The 20867-nt window shown below is 49.2% G+C and overlaps 1 protein-coding gene across 1 annotated transcript in view; it reads right to left on the reverse strand.

Moving 5' to 3' along the window:
* ZNF638 (zinc finger protein 638) overlaps positions 1-20867 on the reverse strand; it is a 426212-nt gene that overhangs the window by 202446 nt on the left and 202899 nt on the right. Inside the window, exon 13 of the mRNA XM_030192174.1 lies at positions 9883-9942. Coding sequence (XP_030048034.1) covers positions 9883-9942 — 60 coding nt within the window. The remainder of the gene's footprint in view (positions 1-9882; positions 9943-20867) is intronic.

Raw genomic sequence — 20867 nt, forward strand, 5'->3', positions numbered from 1 at the left:
ATCCATAGGATTATGCTTCTTGATCTGATCAACAAGATCCTCTACTTTCTCACCAAAAAGGTTGTCCCCCCCCCCCCCCCCCGGCAAGGAACATCCGCTATACGCTGCTGGACCGAATGATCCAGGTCAGAGACACGCAGCCATGAGAGTCTGCGCATCACTATACCTTGAGCAGCGATCCTGGATGCTACATCAAAAGTGTTGAACGTACCCCTGGCCAGGAATTTTTGACACGCCTTCCTAGCAAAAATGCTCGGCCTGCTCCGCAAGCTCGTGAAGAGCTGGTGTGATTGAATTCTGGCAGCGAGCATAGCGGCCTGATACGTCTTCCTCCCAAAAGAGTCAAGAGTCCTAGCTTCTCTGCCTGGGGGCGCCGAAGCATAGTCCCTAATACTTCTGGCTCGCTTGAGGGCGGAGTCAACCCCATAGAATTGTGGGGTAACTGAGACCTCATCAATCTCGGTTCACCATGGATCAGATACTGGGATTCAGCTTTCTTCAGGATCATGGGGCCAGACAGAGGGAACGACCAATTCCGCATAAGGACTTCCTGCAGTACCTTATGCAGAGGATCCGTCTCAGCCTCTTTAGGTGGAGAATAGTTCAGGACTTCGAGCATCTCAGCCCTGGGCTCATCCTCAACCTCCATAGGGAAGGGAATAGCCGTAGCCTTTTCTCGGACAAAGGAGGAAAAGGACAGACTCTCTGGTGGAGATTGTCTCCTTTCTGGTGGAAGGGAAGGTTCAGAGGAAATCCCATAGGACTCATCAGAAGAAAAGTACCTAGGATCTTCCTCTGACTCCCACAAACGCTCCTGTTCAATATCGGATAAGACCTCTCATAGGTTACTCCGAGACTGAGGCTGCCTTGACGCTGAGGAATGACATCCTCGATGGCGATATCTAGAGGCCAACGCCTGCCTTGTCTGCTGGTGAAGCTTCCTCCACCGACGTCGAAGGGGAGTCGACTTGGCAGGCGGCACCGAGACCGGGGACCTCACCACAGAAGGGCCAGACGCCACTGCAGCAGACAGTATAGAAGGCGCAATTACCCCCGACACCGAAGCAGATTGACGCAGCAATCTTTCCAGAAGTTCTGGAAACAGGGCGCGGATGCGCTCTTCGAGAGCTGCCATCGGAGAAGGCTGTGGGGCCGGTGGAACAGCCGGTGGCAGAATCTGTCGAGGCTCGGGAGCAAGTATTGGGTTGCCAGGAGAGCGACGCATCTGCATCTCCTGTATAGAGGGGAAGCAGTTCTCTCGACGCTGACGCTTCTCGGGTGCCACCTCTCTCGACACCCTGGAGCTCCCGGCACTGTGTGTTGAAGGAGGACAATGATAGTGCTTCTTGGCCTTCACTCGACGCCCGTCATCGAGACTCCTCAGTACCAATGAGGAAAACATGGAATCCTCACGTCTCCTCGGGGCCAGGTCTGACAAAGGTCGGTCCCGGGGGGCCTGCATAACAGGAGGCCTCGACCCACTCGATGCCCCACTGCTCCTAGCGCGGGCTGCTCTCTCAGCAGCCATTACCTCTGCTACTGACGTTGATGCTTTCCTCGACGCCGGCGCCGAAGCCACAGCCGGCCTCGTCGAAGGACCATCACTTCCAGAACCAAGGGGTTCTTCAAGCTTCAGGGAAGTCTCTACAGCTAATTTCTTAAAATCCAAGACATATAGTAGATCAAGGCAGAAAAAGACCTGCACGGTCCATCCAGTCTGCCCAACAAGATAAACTCATATGTGCTACTTTTTGTGTATACCCTACTACATCCAGACAGAGGGAAAAATCGGAGATACGGATAGTGAATTCTGGGGAATAGTCTCTATATACAATGTCAAGGACCCATTGGTCTCACTGTTATGGTTCCATTCTTGGAACTGTTATAGACCTTCCACCGGAATGATCACACAGAGAACATGCTGTACTTCACCGGACTAAGGACCTCAAATTTGTAGCCCTATGATGTCTGTTCGCTGCACCGGAGGAAAAACCAGGGAACTCTCCCGACTCTGAAAAGGGGCCCAAAAAAGGCGCCTCTGCCATCGAACCCCCACTTCCCCGCTAGACGTGCGCACGCGGTCCGGGAGTGTCTTTTCGCGCCCTTGCCCTCCAACACCATAAGGAGACGTTCGGGGAACCCCCTGCCTGCTGTAAAAGGTAAAATTACCTGCTTCTTGCTCCGAGCTGCAACGAATTGGTGTCCCAGTGAGCAGCTGCAATAGATGCCCTTTTTGGAAGTTTTAAAAAGGCGTTTTTTTTTTTTGTTCAACGGAGCCAGCGGGAGGGGGGAGAAAAGGAGGGACATGGAACCACCAGGTTTGCACTTCCTCAGGAAGAGCCCTCAACCCCAGGTACTCAACAAAACCTAAATGAATAGGCTTGGAGACCTAGCCAGAGCTGCTGCTCTGTGTGACCACCACCTGCTGAGATAGAGAACATACTGAGGAGTTTCCGGCAGCACATGACCACATATAGGGAGGCAAAAGATTGCTCTCTATCTCCACCTGCTGGTAGATGGACACAACCCACCAGTCTATGGATTGATCTGCTTGATGAAATGGAAACTGAAGCTGGTTGCGATTCTTGGTGAACAGACATGTTCTACCAAAAAAGACTGCTGGTCATCCCATTGGAAAAATTTTACTTTGCGGTGACTATCCACAGGATTGATAGTCTTTAGAGGGGAAGTCTCCTTGTTGGGCCTGAAGAGATTAAAGACTTCCCAAACATTTGACATTATTGCATCAGTTCTCAAAGATATTCAGTTTACTATCAGTTGAAAAGTTGTTAGAACAACAGACAATGATTAGAACTTTCAGAAAGTTTTCTCTGTAAATTGGAAAGCATGATGATAACGAAAAAGAAGATGCAAGTAATGAACTGGACAGAACTACTAATGCAGATGACAATGAAAATATTCTTTGCTATATGGAAGTGTTTCAGACAGATTCCTGTGGATCCAGTCAAAAGACATCAGTAATATTGTAGCCTGCCCTGAATTGAAGGAACTTCTCAGACTGAACAATCCATTTTGTGGTAGTGCAGTGGTTCATCACCTTTTTAGTTGCATTGGATTAATGATTCGCATGAGTGACAGTCATTTTCAACAATTTTGTTTTACTAATAGCCAATTGTATTACTTGTAGCGCAATAAAGTTGTTAGGATAAAAACATTAATAGCTGCAGTTACTGTAGATGCAGTACTTTTACTTTTTACTTAACATTATATTGGGCAGGAGCTTTTACTTTAGTATTTGTGTTCTTCGCTGTTCTTTTACTTTAGTATTAACATATACACTTATTTCCACTTGTACTTAAGTACTTTGACCTCACTGATGAAAGGAATCTGATCACCGACGTGCGACTTCCTGAAACCTTGGATAGGCTTACTAGTTAAAACCTAGTGGTCCGGCAAACTGTAAACCTCTACCACCAAAATAGCCAAGACCCAGCTTAAATCAGTGTAAAATGCCCAAAATAAGATGGAAACACAATCTATTCCTTCTGCAGAACAAATCCACCATTTTTCTTAACACACAAAATGATCTTTTTTTTTTTTTTTCTTAAACAGCCATTTAACTCATATAGCACACATGCACATAGGTCACATCAATTTCAAAGGGAAGTTATGTATATACTTTCACTTTGGAAAATACTCAAACTGTATGCACATACTAATACCTACTACTATTTATCACAAAGTTTTCAAAAACTTAAATGAATGCTTTTGAAAATACGAAGTAATGCATCTGAATCCAAATTCTAATTTACCCAACGAGCAGAGGCTCTCCTGGGAGCAAGTATGCACAAAATGATATGCATGTATTTCCACCTTTGCAAACTGCAGAAATGGCTTGTTAGAAACTTGCCTGTGCATAAACCTTAGATGTATGTACTAGTAAATAAGGCCCGTTTCAGAGCGAAATGAAACGGGCGCTAGCAAGGTTTTCCTGGGAGTGCGTTTGGTTGAGAGAGTGAGTGTGTGAGAGAGACAGAGACAGAGTGAATGTGCAAGTGTAACATAGTAGATGACGGCAGAAAAAGACCTGCACGTGTGTGTGTGTGAGACAATGAGAGTGTGTGTGTGAGAAAGAATGATAGTGTGTGGCAGGGCCCCCCCCCCTCCGTCTCTCGACCTCCTTCCCCCTCCCCGGTCTTCCTTCCCCCTTTCCGTTGCCCTTTTTCCTCCCCTCCGCCCTCGCAGCTTCAGGGTCGTGGTGCCCCCCCCCCCCCACCCCCACCAACGCCTGTCCCACTCCCACGTTCAGGCTGGCTCCCTCCCACTGAGACGTTGAGGCTAAGGAAGGGAGGATTAAGGGATAGAAAAGAAAAGCTTGAAGTGTGGGATCTGTAGCAACATGTTACATCTGTAATGTTAAAGAAAAAAAGAAGAACAACCCTTTTCATGTCCTTGGGAAAAAACATGTCCTTCAAAAGAGTAGCAAAGTGTACCTGTTTCCCAGAGAGAGCACAGCGTTGTTGTAGTAGAAGAGTTTGTTTTTGTATTGTGCAATACGCAGGGACAGGGCAGGCCTCGAGGGCATTGTTTTTCGTTGACACTGAAGCGTTTCTGTGGCGACCCTTCCTCCAGTTTTGAAGGTTCAGCTATGGGCCGGATCGGATATTGGAGTTAGGAATCGGCGCGGTGACGGCGCGTGCATGATGTGTCTTACCGGCTGAAGGGAGTCGACGTCATCGGAGGCTTCACCCAGTCGCGGTTTTGTGTGGGGCATCAGGCAATATTGTGGGACTGTCGTGCTCACTCGCGTTGTGTCCGGTGGACTGGCGTTTTCGGGAGGACGTGTATCGTGACGTTTCGTTGCGTAGGAAGGGGTGCGTGAAGTGATTGGTTAAGTCTCATAGCTCCGCCCTCGACGTCATCACGTTTGACGCGAGGGCGGGGCTAACAGTAATGGGGAAAATTTTCAAATTCCGATCTACATCACAATGCAGGAGGAAGTTGCAGCTTCATTTAGAAGGGGCTGCGAATTATGACCAGAAGGGGCGTGGCCTCAGTGACAGTGAGTGGTGCATGACTGACTGAGTGGTGGTGACAGCCTAACAGCGCAGGGCTTCAGTGTGTCCCTGCCACAGAGTGAGCTTCTTCAGAATGTTTGAGGTGAGAATTATTTATATAGATGTATGGGGGATATATATAGCGAATGCTACATACCTGTAGAAGGTATTCTCCGAGGACAGCAGGCTGATTGTTCTCACTGATGGGTGACGTCCACGGCAGCCCCTCCAATCGGAACACTTTACTATCAAAGGCCTTTGCTAGTCCTCGCGCGCTCATGCGCACCGCGCTTGCGCGGCCGTCTTCCCGCCCGAACCGGCTCGTGTTCGTCAGTCCCATAAGTAGCAAAACAAAGCAAGGGAAGACACAACTCCAAAGGGGAGGCGGGCGGGTTTGTGAGAACAATCAGCCTGCTGTCCTCGGAGAATACCTTCTACAGGTATGTAGCATTCGCTTTCTCCGAGGACAAGCAGGCTGCTTGTTCTCACTGATGGGGTATCCCTAGCCCCCAGGCTCACTCAAAACAACAACCATGGTCAATTGGGCCTCGCAACGGCGAGGACATAACTGAGATTGACCTAAAAAAATTTACCAACTAACTGAGAGTGCAGCCTGGAACAGAACAAACAGGGCCCTCGGGGGGTGGAGTTGGATCCTAAAGCCCAAACAGGTTCTGAAGAACTGACTGCCCGAACCGACTGTCGAGTCGGGTATCCTGCTGCAGGCAGTAATGAGATGTGAATGTGTGGACAGATGACCACGTTGCAGCTTTGCAGATCTCTTCAATAGTGGCTGACTTCAAGTGGGCCACTGACGCTGCCAAGGCTCTGACATTGTGAGCCGTGACATGACCCTCAAGAGCCAGCCCAGCCTGGGCGTAAGTGAAGGAAATGCAATCTGCTAGCCAATTAGATATGGTGCGTTTCCCCACAGCCACTCCCCTCCTGTTGGGATCAAAAGAAACAAACATTTGGGCGGACTGTCTGTTGGGCTGTGTCCGCTCCAGATAGAAGGCCAATGCTCTTTTGCAGTCCAATGTGTGCAGCTGACGTTCAGCAGGGCAGGAATGAGGACGGGGAAAGAATGTTGGCAAGACAATTGACTGGTTCAGATGGAACTCTGACACTACCTTCGGCAAGAACTTAGGGTGAGTGCGGAGGACTACTCTGTTGTGATGAAATTTGGTGTAAGGGGCCTGGGCTACCAGGGCCTGAAGCTCACTGACTCTACGAGCTGAAGTAACTGCCACCAAGAAAATAACCTTCTAGGTCAAGTACTTCAGATGGCAGGAGTTCAGTGGCTCAAAAGAAGGTTTCATCAGCTGGGTGAGAACGACATTGAGATCCCATGACACTGTAGGAGGTTTGACGGGGGGCTTTGACAAAAGCAAACCTCTCATGAAGCGAACAACTAAAGGCTGTCCCGAGATCGGCTTACCTTCCACACGGTAATGGTATGCACTGATTGCACTAAGGTGAACCCTTACAGAGTTGGTCATGAGACCAGACTCAGACAAGTGCAGAAGGTATTCAAGCAGGGTCTGTGTAGGACAAGAGCGAGGATCTAGGGCCTTGCTGTCACACCAGACAGCAAACCTCCTCCATAAAAAGAAGTAACTCCTCTTAGTGGAATCTTTCCTGGAAGCAAGCAAGATAAGGGAGACACCCTCTGACAGACCCAAAGAGGCAAAGTCTACACTCTCAACATCCAGGCCGTGAGAGCCAGAGACCAGAGGTTGGGATGCAGAAGCGCCCCTTCGTCCTGTGTGATGAGGGTCGGAAAACACTCCAATCTCCACGGTTCTTCGGAGGACAACTCCAGAAGAAGAGGGAACCAGATCTGACGCGGCCAAAACGGAGCAATCAGAATCATGGTGCCTCGGTCTTGCTTGAGTTTCAACAAAGTCTTCCCCACCAGAGGTATGGGAGGATAAGCATACAGCAGACCCTCCCTCCAGTCCAGGAGGAAGGCATCCGATGCCAGTCTGCCGTGGGCCTGAAGTCTGGAACAGAACTGAGGGACTTTGTGGTTGGCTCGAGATGCAAAGAGATCTACCAAGGGGGTGCCCCACACCTGGAAGATCTGGCGCACTACTCTGGAGTTGAGCGACCACTCGTGAGGTTGCATGATCCTGCTCAATCTGTCGGCCAGACTGTTGTTTACGCCTGCCAGATATGTGGCTTGGAGCAACATGCCGTGACGACAAGCCCAGAGCCACATGCTGACGGCTTCCTGACACAGGGGGCGAGATCCAGTGCCCCCCTGCTTGTTGATGTAATACATGGCAACCTGGTTGTCTGTCTGAATTTGGATAATTTGTTGGAACAGCCGATCTCTGAAAGCCTTCAGAGCGTTCCAGACCGCTCGTAACTCCAGGAGATTGATCTGCAGATCGCGTTCCTGGAGGGACCAGCTTCCTTGGGTGTGAAGCCCATCGAAATGAGCTCCCCACCCCAGGAGAGACGCATCCGTAGTCAGCACTTTTTGCGGCTGAGGAATTTGGAAAGGACGTCCCAGAGTCAAATTGGACCAAATCGTCCACCAATACAGGGATTTGAGAAAACTTGTGGACAGGTGGATCACATCTTCTAGATCCCCAGCAGCCTGAAACCACTGGGAAGCTAGGGTCCATTGAGCAGATCGCATGTGAAGGCGGGCCATGGGAGTCACATGAACTGTGGAGGCCATGTGGCCCAACAATCTCAACATCTGCCGAGCTGTGATCTGCTGGGACGCTCGCACCCGAGAGACGAGGGACAACAAGCACCCCCGGTACCGGAGGGGAAGGGCGCAACAGCTCTCTCAGGATTTCCGGGAGAATGGCCCGGAGACTACTACTACTACTACTACTATTAAACATTTCTATAGCGCTACTAGACTTACGCAGCGCTGTACAAATTAACATGAAAAGACAGTCCCTGCTCAACAGAGCTTACAATCTAAATTGGACAGATGAACAGACAGCTAGGGGTAGGTCCCACTCGATCTGCCCGGCCTATACCGCTGAGCCTCCCTAAACCGTCCCCGAGAGGAACTAGTTCTGGCCCCTGCCTTGAACCGAAAATCTGGAAGCCATAGAACCTTGGAATCACTAAGACCTCACACTAACTTGTCCAAATCTTCTCCAAAGAGCATCGCTCCCTTAAGTGGCAGAGACCCACAACCATAGCCATATTTTTTGTCTGAAGTACGCAACAAATCATAAAATGCCTCAGACAAAAAGGATGAACTCATGTCCAAGTTGGCTAATTCCTGACCCCCAGAAGAACCAACATCTACCGAATCATCCAGGAGCTTCTCGGCCCAACGAAAACATGCCCGAGCTACCAGACCCCCACAAACCGAGGCCTGCAGGGCTAGAGCCGACAAAACAAAACTACGCTTGAGAAAAGATCCCAACCTCCTATCCTGAGGATCACGGAGGGCCGTTCCTCCATCAACCGGGATAGCCGTAGCTATAATTACTGCCGTCGCTACTGCATCTACCGTGCAGAGCGGCTGTGGAGAAAGACATGGAAGCCGATGCAGGCGTCGAGGTCAGAGTCTGTTCCGGGCGTGGAGGCTGTTCCGGGCTGTCCAAGGTGGAGCGCATCGACACCTCCTGAACAGAGGGTGAGCGGTCCTCCCGGTGTCGATGCCTACTGGGTGCCGACTCTCTCGGCGACCCAGAGCTCTCGGTACCGATGCGGGAAGGAGACCGGTGTCGATGCTTCTTTGATTTTTTCAAATGAAGCATGTCACCGGAGCTTCCCGGTACTGATGAGGACGTAGAATCCAGCCGTCGCTTCCTCGGGGCCGAAGCCGAAGGTCGGTCTCGGGGGGGGGGGGGGCTGTACCGCAGGAGCCCTCAGGGTAGGGGGAGACCCATCCGAAGGCTCACCGCCACCAGCAGGGGAATGGACAGCTCTCACCTGCACTCCGGTCGAAGCACCACCCTCCAACGACATCAGCAACAGTAGAGGTCCCGGTATCACCGACGCCGACTTTCGATGTCTCGGTACCGACGATGAAGAGGGTCGATACCTCGATGCAGTCGATGCCGAGGTCGAAGGTCTTGATGCTGCCGACGTCGATGCACTCGATGACCCCGGTGCTGTTGTCGACGAAGAGCCCGAGAACAACACGTTCCACTGGGCCAATCTCGCTACCTGAGTCCTCTTCTGTAATAGGGCGCAAAGACTACAGGCCTGCGGGCGGTGCCTAGCCCCCAGACACTGAAGACACAACGCGTGCCTATCAGTGAGCGAGATTACCTTGGGCGCACTGGGTGCACTTCTTGAAGCCGCTGGGAGACTTCGATGACATGGGCGGAAAAATCACGCTGGCGAAATCAAAATTCGTAATGGCAACTAAGGGCACCAAAAATAGGAAGAGAAAAAACCTGTACCGAGGCCCCAAAAAAGGCCTACCCCGAAAGCGAAAGGAAACTTACGTCGGGGAAACAAACTGGACACACGGGAAGGGACAAGACCGAAAGGTCTCTCTCTTTTTTTTTTTTTTTTCGAAATAGCGAAGACGCGCGAGGGTCAACTTTGAGGGGCGTGAAACGGCGCAAAAACATGACCGTCCCGAGCGCGGACAAAAGAAGACTGACGTACACGAGCCGGTTCGGGCGGGAAGACGGCCACGCATGCGCGGTGCGCATGGGCGCGCGAGGACTAGCAAAGGCCTTTGCTAGTGAAGTTTCCGATTGGAGGGGCTGCCGTGGACGTCACCCATCAGTGAGAACAAGCAGCCTGCTTGTCCTCGGAGAAATATATATACACACACACACAAATATACATATACACAAACGGGTTTTCAAATAACTGCTTTTATGCCCTAGCGGAATATCAAGTATGTGTAAATAATATATAAATATACCTGTATTTCCAGATCCTTTAGATTGACTGAAGTCCGGCTTTACAGTAGGTGCAGTTTTTTCTACAACACAAAATATAAAAGTAGTAAGATCAAAATGAACATTGAGAATTTAAACCTTTTTTTGGTGGCTTGATATTCACAGCTGTTACAACTGTGTGCGCACTTGAGTCAGAGGTTTTGGGATCCATTTTGTTTCCATTTGCTTTTTCAATGTGAGTAAAGAAAATTTATTTCATAATTCCCACAAATGTGAGGGAGCTGGACTCTACTTCCCAAACAGGCCTTCAGAGATCACAATCCAACCCTAACTACACTCCTTAAAAAGATTTTCCTTGTGCACGTGCTACTGCAGGGACAACAGGGTACATATGTGCGTTCCAGAGGACCAAGGGGCAATCAAGCTGTGTGTAACAAGCCAGTACTGTCAGGAAAAAAAAAAAAAACTACACACACTGCCATAGTAACATGCAGCTCACTGCTAAAACGTTCTTCATGTCAGTGAGTGAGCAAGGAAGGAGAAAGGAGCTCCTGCACATAAACTGTCACTGCTGGAGTCTTTTGCTCCTGTATAGTACTAAAACAGAGCCCATGTACTGGTCTGGATATCAGCATTAGACAAGGAGAAATTTACTATTGCCTAATAAATAAAGTCCTGCTAGACCAATCCAGACATATGGGTTTATGATCCCCAATCAGCAGATGGTCTCAATTCCAATACAGGGGTTAAATTATATTCTAGTAAGTCAAAACAGAATGACTATAATCTCAAATGACTACTGCAAAATTTATTACAAAAATTTTTTTTTTACAAAATAATCTTTTTTAAGTTCAGTGTGTGATGTTGTTTTATGTAAATGAATAAATGAGGAAAAAGATTATTTTGTAAAAAAAAATTTTGTAATAAATTTTGAAGTAGTCATTTGAGATTAATATTACAATCAGCAAATGGGAGACAACACACAGCTTTTCCAGCGACATCATCTACACTGTGAATGAGTGGTGCAGCCCTGAACTAGCCAGCACACAAACACTGAGATAAAATAAAACAAGAAACTAAACAAACCATAACTATAAACTGACACCTAAAACTTCCTACCCATTTCTTGTTCCTCTTCTTTCACTGACAGTAAATAACCCAAAGAGTTTGAGAAAATTGAATGAAAGCAAGGGGAAAAACTCCTCTTCAGCAGTCATCATGCTGAAAAAAGAGCAAACGGAAACTGCCGTGTGCTTTCTCTCAGATCTCTACATCACTGGAACATGGTTGGAGAGAAAGGTGAAATTAGGCCTTCCCTGCTAACTTTCTTTCCTCTAGACTCTCCAGACCATTCAAGACGCTTGGGTTATGCACTCCTACCAGCAGAAGGAGACTGAGAACACTAAAACTGTAACAATGTATAAGCCACCTGCCAACCCCTAAGCAGCTAGTAAATCAGTAACAAAGCAGAAAAGCACACACACATAAAAGGAATACATAGAACCCTGTACTCAGAACTCAAAACACAAATGTGCTTCTGTCGGTCGAACGCCAAAGCGCTGAGGTCCGCCCCTGACTACGCAGAGGCTACTACCACTGAACTTCAGAAAACGAGAAGTCCAGAACTAAAGACCTATCAGCCATAGCAACCCTGAGGCACAAAACCAGTCTGCAGACCACACTAGACAAACATACCGGGTGGGTTCTTGACCGGTCTGGAGGGTCTAGAGGAAAGAAAATTAGCAGCTAAGGCCTAATTTCACCTTCCTCAGCGACCCTCCAGACCGGTCAAGACACTTGGGAAGTACCAAAGCAGTAAATAGTCTAAGGGCGGGAACCCCGAAAACCATAAGTCAGAACTGCCGCACCAAAACTCGCATCCTCTTTAGCCTGCACATCAATCCTATAATGCTTCACAAAAGAATGCAGAGAGGACAAGACAAAACGCAAATATCTTGAGGAGGAATCAAACTACTTTCAGCCCAGGAGGAAGCCACCCCCCCCCCCCCCCCCCCGAGTAGAATGTACATTAAGTACCGAAGGCACCTCATGCCCCTTGAGCAAGTATGCCGAAGAAACTGCCTCTCTCAACCATCTAAATATCGTTGTTTTAGAAGCTGCAGCACCCTTCTTAGATCCCCCCGAACAACACAAACAACCTATCAGAGGCACGAAACACTTGAGTCCTTGTCAAGTAAGAACGCAAAGCTCGACGAACATACAATCATACAATTTAGCTAAACGGCACTGAGTCAAACCTCCCGACCTATCGCCCAAAACCGGCAAAGAAATGTCCTGATTCACATGAAAAGAGGAAACCACCTTAGGCAAAAAGGATGGAACGGGCTTCAGGGACACCTTATCCTTAGAAAAAGTCAAAAAAGGAGCACAAGACAAAGCCTGCAACTCCGAAATCCACCAAGCCAAAGCAATACCCACCAAAAACACCGTCTTCAGAGTGAGATCTTTAAAAGTACTAGAAAACCAACGGCTCAAAGGGGGAACCCACCAACACCTTCAACACCAGATTCAAATCCCACGGAGGAACTACCTGACGCCGCGGTGGACGAATCAACTTCACGCCCCGCAAAAAACAAACCACGTCCGGAGAAGAGGCCAAGGATACTATACCTTCAAAGAGGAAAGAGTGAGACCTCTATCCGCACCATCTTGCAAAAATTCTAGCAATTCCGGAACTGATATGCTCCAAGGAGAATAAGAACGCTCCTGACACCAATTTTCAAAAATTCGCCACACGCAAACATAAGCGACGGAGGTGGACCGTTTACGGGACTGCAACATAGTATCAATTACTCTGGACGAAAACCCTTTCTTCCGCAACCTGTTCCTCTCAAGAGCCAAGCCATAAACAAGAACGGAGACGGATCGGGTATCACTACGGTGCCTTGCACTAACACCGATTCCTCCAGAGACAGCGGACCCCGAACTGCCAGATGCACTAGATCTCCGTACCACAGCTCACGAAGCCAATTCAGAGCTACCAGAATCACCGAGCCTAAGTGCCGCTCTATTCTCTGAACTACACAACCTACCAGGGCCCAAGGAGGAAACACGTACAACAGCTTTTTAGGCCATGGAAACACCAGGGCGTCGATCCCCTCGGACCGCGGATCCCAACAACTGAAAAACCAGGGCACCTGAGCATTGGTGGACATCGCCATGAGGTCCATCACAGGCAGACCCCACCATCACCAGACGATGAAATGACGATGAAACGACCACTCTCCGGGGTCCAATGTGTGTCTGCTCAGAAAATCCAAGCTCATGTTGTCCACGACGGCCACGTGACCTGCTCAGACACACTGCACATGAACTTCCGCTCAACGTATTAGCTCCGCTGTCTCCTCGGCGACCACCTGACTCTTCGTGCCCCCTTGACGATTGACATATGCGACAACCGTGGCATTGTCTGACAGAACCCGGACCGCCTTGCCGCCTAGAAGATACTGAAGAGCCTGGAGAGATAAACGAATCGCCCGCGTTTCCAGACCATTGATGGACCATCCGGCCTCCGACGACGACCAATGGCCCTGGACCACCTGTCCGAGGCAATGGCCCCCCCAATCTCCCAGACTGGCATCCGTGGTGAGAACAATCCAGTTCGGAGGATACAAGGGCATGCCCTTCTCCAGATTCGGTGTGTGAAGCCACCACTGAAGGCTGAGGCGGGGAGAATCCGGCAAAAAGAGTCTCTCCTCCAAGTCCTGAGTCTGAGGAGACCAGCAATCCAGCAGGGACGACTGATGACGCATGTGAGCCCGGGCCCACGGAACTACTTTTATCGACGCTGCCATGAGACCCAATACCTGCAGATAAGAGCGAGCTGAAGGAAGTCTCTTGGAGCAAAGATGAAGAATCAGAGCATGCATCTTGACAATCCGAGATGACGGTAGGAACACTCATCCCTTCAACGTGTTGAAACAAACTCCTAGATACTCCAGGGACTGTGACGGAACTAGGTGACTCTTGTAAACGTTCACTACCCAACAGAGCGACTCCAAGAAATTCACCACTCTCGCGGTCGCCTCTACACTTGACTTGGCTCGAATCAGCCGATCGTCGAGATATGGATGGACCAAGATTCCTTGCTTCCTCAATGCCGCCACTAAGACCACTATAACCTTGGAAAAGGCATGAGGTGCCGTCGCAAGACCTAACGGCAGAGCACAGAATTGAAAATGCTGTCCTAAGACTGCAAAACAAAGAAAACGCTGATGCGCCGTCCGGATGGGAATATGTAGATAGGCTTCTGTCAGATCCAACGAAGTGAGAAACTCCCCAGACTGAACCGCTACGATGACCGAACACAGTCTCCACCGGAAGGAGGGAACCTTCAGCGCCCCGTTGATCCTTTTCAGATCTAAAATAGGCCGGAAGTCACCCTCCTTCTTGGGAACCACAAAATAAATCGAGTAACAACCCGCCCCCCTCTCTGAGGTGGGTACGGGAACCACAGCCCCCAAATCGATCCACCGAAGGAGGGTTTGGCGAATTGCCCTGGCCTTGAGATGAGAGCAACACGGAGATCCCAGAAAAACAATCGGGAAGAGGGCCATTGAACTCTAGGGCATACCAGTCGCGCACCAGTTCGAGCACCCACTGATCCGACATGATGTGGGTCCACCTCTGATAAAACTGATGTAGACGAGCACCCACGCGAATCAGAGGCTGGACCCGCACACCTTCATTGCGAGGCACACACCGAGGCGGAACCCACCGAAGACGCATCCCGACCTCCCTGACGGCCTCCACGAAAGGGCTGCGTAAGCTGAAAAAAAATCGCCCTCTAAGCGCACCATTGGCCCTACCCGGCCTGTACCGCCGAGCATCTCACAGACGACCACAGCCCGATGGCCCTCGACCACCTGTTCTGGGACACATCTCTGGCAGGCGCGGAACCTTAGCATCGCCAAGACCACGTACTAACTTATCCAGCTCTTACATTAGTACATAAGTATTGCCATACTGGGAAAGACCAAAGGTCCATCAAGCCCAGCATCCTGTTTCCACCAGTGGCCAATCCAGATCACAAATACCTGGCAAGATTCTAAAAAATTACTAAACATGTCATACTGCCCCGCTAAGTTAACCGCCTTTACCACATTCCTGGCAACAAATTCCAGAGTTTAATTACATGTTGAGTGAAGAAAAATGTTCTCCAATTGGTTTTAAATTTACTACATTGTAGCTTCATCGCATGCCCCCTAATCCTAGTATTTTTGGAAAGCGTGAACAGATGCTTCACATCTACCCGTTCAACTCCACTCATTTTACAGACCTCTATCATATCTCCCCTCAGCTGCCTTTTCTGCAAGCTGAAGAGCCCTAGCCGCTTTAGACTTTCCTCATAGGGAAGTTGTCCCATCCCCTTATATCATTTTCATCGCCCTTCTCTGCACCTTTTCTAATTCCACTATATCTTTTTTGAGATACGGCGACCAGAATTAAACACAATATTCGAGGTGTGGTCGCACCATGGAGCAATACAAAGGCATTATAACATCCTTATTTTTGTTTTCCATTCCTTTCCTAATAATACCTAACATTCTATTTGCTTTCTTAGCCGCAGCAGCACACTGAGAAGTTTTCAACGTATCATCGACGATGACACCCAGATCCCTTTCTTGGTCTGTGACTCCTAACGTGGAACCTTGCATGCATCACTTTGCAGTTGCTCACATTAAATGTCACCTGCCATTTAGACGCCCAGTCTCCCAGTCTCGTAAGGTCTTGTAATTTTTCACAATCCTCCCACAATTTAACGACTTTAAATAACTTTGTGTCATCAGCAAATTTAATTACCTCGCTAGTTAATCCCATCTCTAGGTCATTCATAAATATGTTAAAGAGCAGCGGTCCTAGCACAGACCCCTTGGGGAACCCTACTCTCTCTCTGTTTTCTATCTTTTAACCAGTTTTTAATCCACAATAGAACACTACCTCCTATCCCATGACTCTCCAATTTCCTCTACAGTCTTTCATGAGGTACTCTGTCAAACGCCTTCTGAAAATCCAGATACACAATATCCACCGGCTCACCTTTATCCACGTTTGTTCACCTCTTCAAAGAAATGTAGTAGATTGGTGAGGCAAGATTTCCCTTCACTAAATCCATGTTGACTGTCTCATTAATCCATGCTTTTGAATATGCTCTGTAATTTTGTTCTTAATAACAGACTCTACCATTTTGTTCTGGAACCTTTTTTAAAAATCGGCGTTACATTGGCCACCCTTCAGTTTTCCGGCACCACACTCGATTTTAAGGATAAATTACATATTTCTAACAATAGCTCTGCAAGCTCATCTTCCCCAAACAGCATAGAACCCTTGAAGGGCAGAGAACACAACTTGGACTTAGAGGCCACATCTGCGACCCAACCTTTAAGCCAAAGAGCCCGACGAGCTCCCACAACCAATGCCATATTTTTTGCCGACGCTCACAGCAAATCTTAAAGGGCATCCAATAGGAAAGAAGAGCCCATCTCCACCTTGGCTAGTTCCTGCACCCAGGAAGATCTATCCACCGCCGGATCTACTACTACTACTATTAAGCATTTCTATAGCGCTACTAGACTTATGCAGCGTTGTACAAATTAACATGAAAAGACAGTCCCTGGTCAACAGAGCTTACAATCTAAATTGGACAGATGAACAGACAGCTAGGGGTGGGGAAAATGCAGTGGTAGGGGTGATAAGCGAGGGTGCTGAGTAAGAGAGTCATGGTTAGGAGTCGAAAGCAGTAGCAAAGAGGTGGGCTTTAAGCCTAGACTTGAAGACAGCCAGAGACTGAGCCTGACGTACTGGCTCAGGGAGTCTATTCCAGGCATAGGGAGCAGCGAGATAGAAGGAACGGAGCTGGGAGTTAGCAATGGGGGAGAAGGGGGACGACAGGAGACATTTACCCAGCGAACGGAGTTCATGGGGAGGAGTGTAGGGAGAGATGAGAGCGGAAAGGTACTGAGGAGCTGCGGAGTGGATGCACTTGTAGGTCAAAAGGAGAAGTTTTAACCGTATGCGGAAGCGGATAGGGAGCCAGTGAAGCGACTTGAGGAGAGGGCTAACGTGAGTATAGCGACTCTGGCGGAATATAAGACGCGCAGCAGAGTTTTGGACAGATTGAAGAGGAGATAGATGGCTGAGCGGGAGACCAGCGAGAAGCAAATTGCAGTAGTCTAGGCGAGAGGTGATAAGGGTGTGGGTAAGGGTTTTGGTAGCGTCCTCGGAGAGGAAAGGGCGAATTTTGTTAATATTAGAGAGAAAGAAACAACAGGTTTTGGCAATCTGCTGAATATGAGCAGAGAAGGAGAGAGCGGAGTCAAAGATGACTCCAAGGTTGCGCGCAGATGGGACAGGGAGGATGAGAGTGTTATCTACCGAAATAGAGAACGGGGGGAGAGGAGAAGCAGGTTTAGGGGGAAAGAGGAGAAGCTCAGTTTTGGTCATGTTTAGTTTCAGGTGGCAGCGAGACATCCAGGCAGCGATGTCAGACAGGCAGGCTGATACTTTGGTCTGGATTTCAGCTGAGATATCCGGTGCGGAGAGGTAGATCTGGGTATCATCAGCATAAAGGTGGTATTGAAAGCCATGGGATGAGATCAGAGCACCAAGGGAAGAGGTATAGATGGAGAAGAGGAGAGGTGCTAGGACAGATCCTTGGGGTACACCGACTGTTAGCGGGATAGATGTGGAGGAGGAACCACCAGAGTACACGTTAAGAGTACGTTGGGAGAGAAAGGAAGAGAACCAGGAAAGAACAGGGCCCCGGAAATCCAAGAGAGGATAATGTACAAAGGAGTAAGGTGTGATCAACAGTATCAAAAGCAGCAGATAGGTTGAGGAGGATGAGAATAGAGTAGAGACCTTTAAGATTTGGCCAGTAACAGGTCATTGGAGACTTTGGCAAGCGCCGTTTCAGTCGAGTGAAGAGAGCGAAAGCCAGATTGGAGCGGGTCAAGAATAGCTCGAGATGAAAGGAAGTCGAGGCAGCGGCGGTGAACAGCACGTTCAAGTATCTTGGAGAGTAAAGGGAGGAGGGAGATGGGCCGATAGCTAGAGGGGCAGGTAGGGTCCAGTGAAGATTTTTTAAGGAGCAGTGTGGCTACAGCATGTTTGAAGGCATCAGGAACAATCGCAGTGGAAAGCGAAAGATTGAGGATATGACGGATAAAAGGGATGACAGTGGGGGAGATAGTGTTAAGTAGGTGAGTGGGAATGGGATCAGAGGGGCAGGTGGTACGTTTGGACGAGGGAAGAAGATGTGCAGTTTCCTCATCAGTGACATCAGAGAAGGTGGAAAAGGAGGGAGGGGTTGGAGGGTTGGGGGAATGGACTAGGGGAGGGATCATCTAAGAGTTTTTCAGCCCTGCGGAAGCAAGCATGAGCTACTAAACTTCCACACACCGAGGCCTGCAGCGACAAGGCGGACAGATCAAAACTACGCCTAATAAAGGATTCCAACTTCCTATCTTGAGGATCCCTGAGAGCAGCCCCCCATCAACAGGAATAGCAGTGGCTTTAGTGACCGCCGTCACCACCGCGTCTACTGTAGGAGACTTTAAGGAGTCCCTATCCTCTTGCGAAAGAGAATAAAGCCTCGCCTTAGCTCTAGCCACCCTACAAGCAGAATCTGGGGAAGACCACTCCTGCATTACCATATCTCTGAGGTCTTTATTCCTGGGAAAAGAATGGGAAGACCGGCGAATACCCTTAATCAACGGGTCTACCTGCTTTACCTCTGCCACTGTGGTCTCAGGACAATCAAATTAAATGTAGCAACCACCTGATCAATCAATTCAGCCAGCTCATCTCTATGAAAGATCCTCACTACCGAGGGATCTTCACCTGGCAAGAACCCCTCCTCCTCAGGTGTCCAAAAGAACGTCATCTCCAAGATCACTGCACTCCTCTTCTAAGTGCTGTAAGGACAAAAACTCAGGATCTTCTGACCAGACGAGGGCGCTTGGCAACTAAGGGACCTACCCCCTTCTGAAGGTCTGTCTGCTGGGATACTGACTTCCATGCCTGGAACATCGACCAAATAAAATCAGGTGGGAATCCCATGACCCCTGAGCACTCAGGAGACCAGCCTACGTTCTGCCCCTGAAAATCCTGCAACGTCTGAGGCAAAACCGCAGGGCCGGAGAAATCCAAGATGGTGGTGGTTCCCGCCAAAATCGGAACCGCTGCTACACCACCCAGGAGCAAGGACGTATCAACAAAGCCCGAGCCGACCCCAGAAACCTCTACGGACAATACCGGAGGCGAAGAAAGAGGCGGTTTCGGCTCCCCACAGAGCCTGCATTGTGTCCCCGGCGCGTCCACACCACAGCGCGCACAGAACCAGCAACGGGACGGTTTCCCCCACCAACATCCCTCAGGGAAGAAAGGAGGTAAGCAACCCAACAGGCAGCAGCGCCCAGACTCACTCACTCTCACAAACACACTGCAGCTCTCCCGGTCAGCACCAAAACAAACAAGAGCTTTTCTTTTTTTTTTTCAACTGGCTTCTTACCTCCTAGCCCAGTTGCTAAAAGCTGACAAGGGCTATGGCTCTCAAGGTTCCTGCAATCACACAGGAGCCGAGGCACAGGGCCGACTGCTCAGGAGAGCACAGCAGGGGGAGGGACCAGATCACCGGGTGCGACACCCCAGGGGAAAAACGGAGCCCCACCGGACCCACTTCCCCAAAGCACACAGATTCTAAGTACAGGGTGCTAACCAACAAAAGGCCTAAAACAAATCCCAGGCCTACCAGACCAGACTACACGTCTACCCTCTGCTTGAGACTAAAATTTACTGGCTGCTTGGGGGTTGGCAGGTGGCTTATACAGTCTCCCTCTGCTGGTAGGAGTGCATAACCCAAGCGTCTTGACCTGTCTGGAGGGTCATAGTAACATAGTAGATGACGGCACAAAAAGACTTGCACGGTCCATCCAGTCTGCCCAACAAGATAAACTCCTATGTGCTACTTTTTGTATATACCTTGATTTGTACCTGTCCTCTTCAGGGCACAGACCGTATAAGTCTGCTCAGCACTATCCCCGCCTCCCAACCACCAGCTCTGGCACAGACCGTATAAGTCTGCCTCGCACTATCCCCGCCTCCCAACCACCAGTCCCGCCTCCCACCACCGGCTCTGGTTGGATCCTCCCATTCGGGGGATATTAGCTCAGAGGTGGTATTGTTGAGCAGCCTCAACAGACAGCCCCCGCTGAGACCCGGTGGAGATTCAGAGCCAATGGGAGAGCTACAGATGATATCTCTGGTAGCTAAAGGTGGCCCTCTTGGATTCTCTACGCCGGATGAGAGGCTAAAGATACACCCTGTACCTTCCACCGGAAACAAGCCAAAGCTGCCAAAAGATTTTTTCAGATAAATTGATTTGCTATTTTTAATGCTGTACACTTATTTCCCTGTAAAAAGAAAAAAAAAAGTTTTTGCATGCCTTACACAGGCATAACTCAATTACTATGCTGCAGAAGATTTATCTCGGGAGAGACGAGGCTAGGAAATTGCAATCCTGGTGGGTTGGGGATTTTGTGGACTCTCCTGTAGTTTCTAAAAAGGCAGGAGTGCTTATTTTGTTTCATAAGGGGTTGGAGGTGAGGAAAATGAAGATACATACCTGTAGCAGGTATTCTCCAAGGACAGCAGGCTCAATATTCTTACATGTGGGTCGTCGTCCGTGACAGCCCAGGAGACAGAAGAAACCTTTCAAAGCTCTGGAACCTTCCCGAACAAGATGTGTAAACTTGAGCCTGCTGTCCTTGGAAAACACCTGCTACAGGTATGTATCTTCAGTTTCTCCGAGGACAAGCAGGCTCAATATTCTTACATATTCTTCCCCGCTGAGGAAACAGATTAGATAGCCATCTAATGCATATCCCAGATCGGCAGCTTCTACTACTACTAATCATCATTTCTATAGCGCTACACTTGAACATGAAGAGAGAGTCTCTGCTCGACAGTTCTTACAATTTAATTAGGA

Source organism: Microcaecilia unicolor, chromosome 2 (assembly GCF_901765095.1).
Source record: "Microcaecilia unicolor chromosome 2, aMicUni1.1, whole genome shotgun sequence".
Classification (NCBI taxonomy): Eukaryota; Metazoa; Chordata; class Amphibia; order Gymnophiona; family Siphonopidae; genus Microcaecilia; species Microcaecilia unicolor.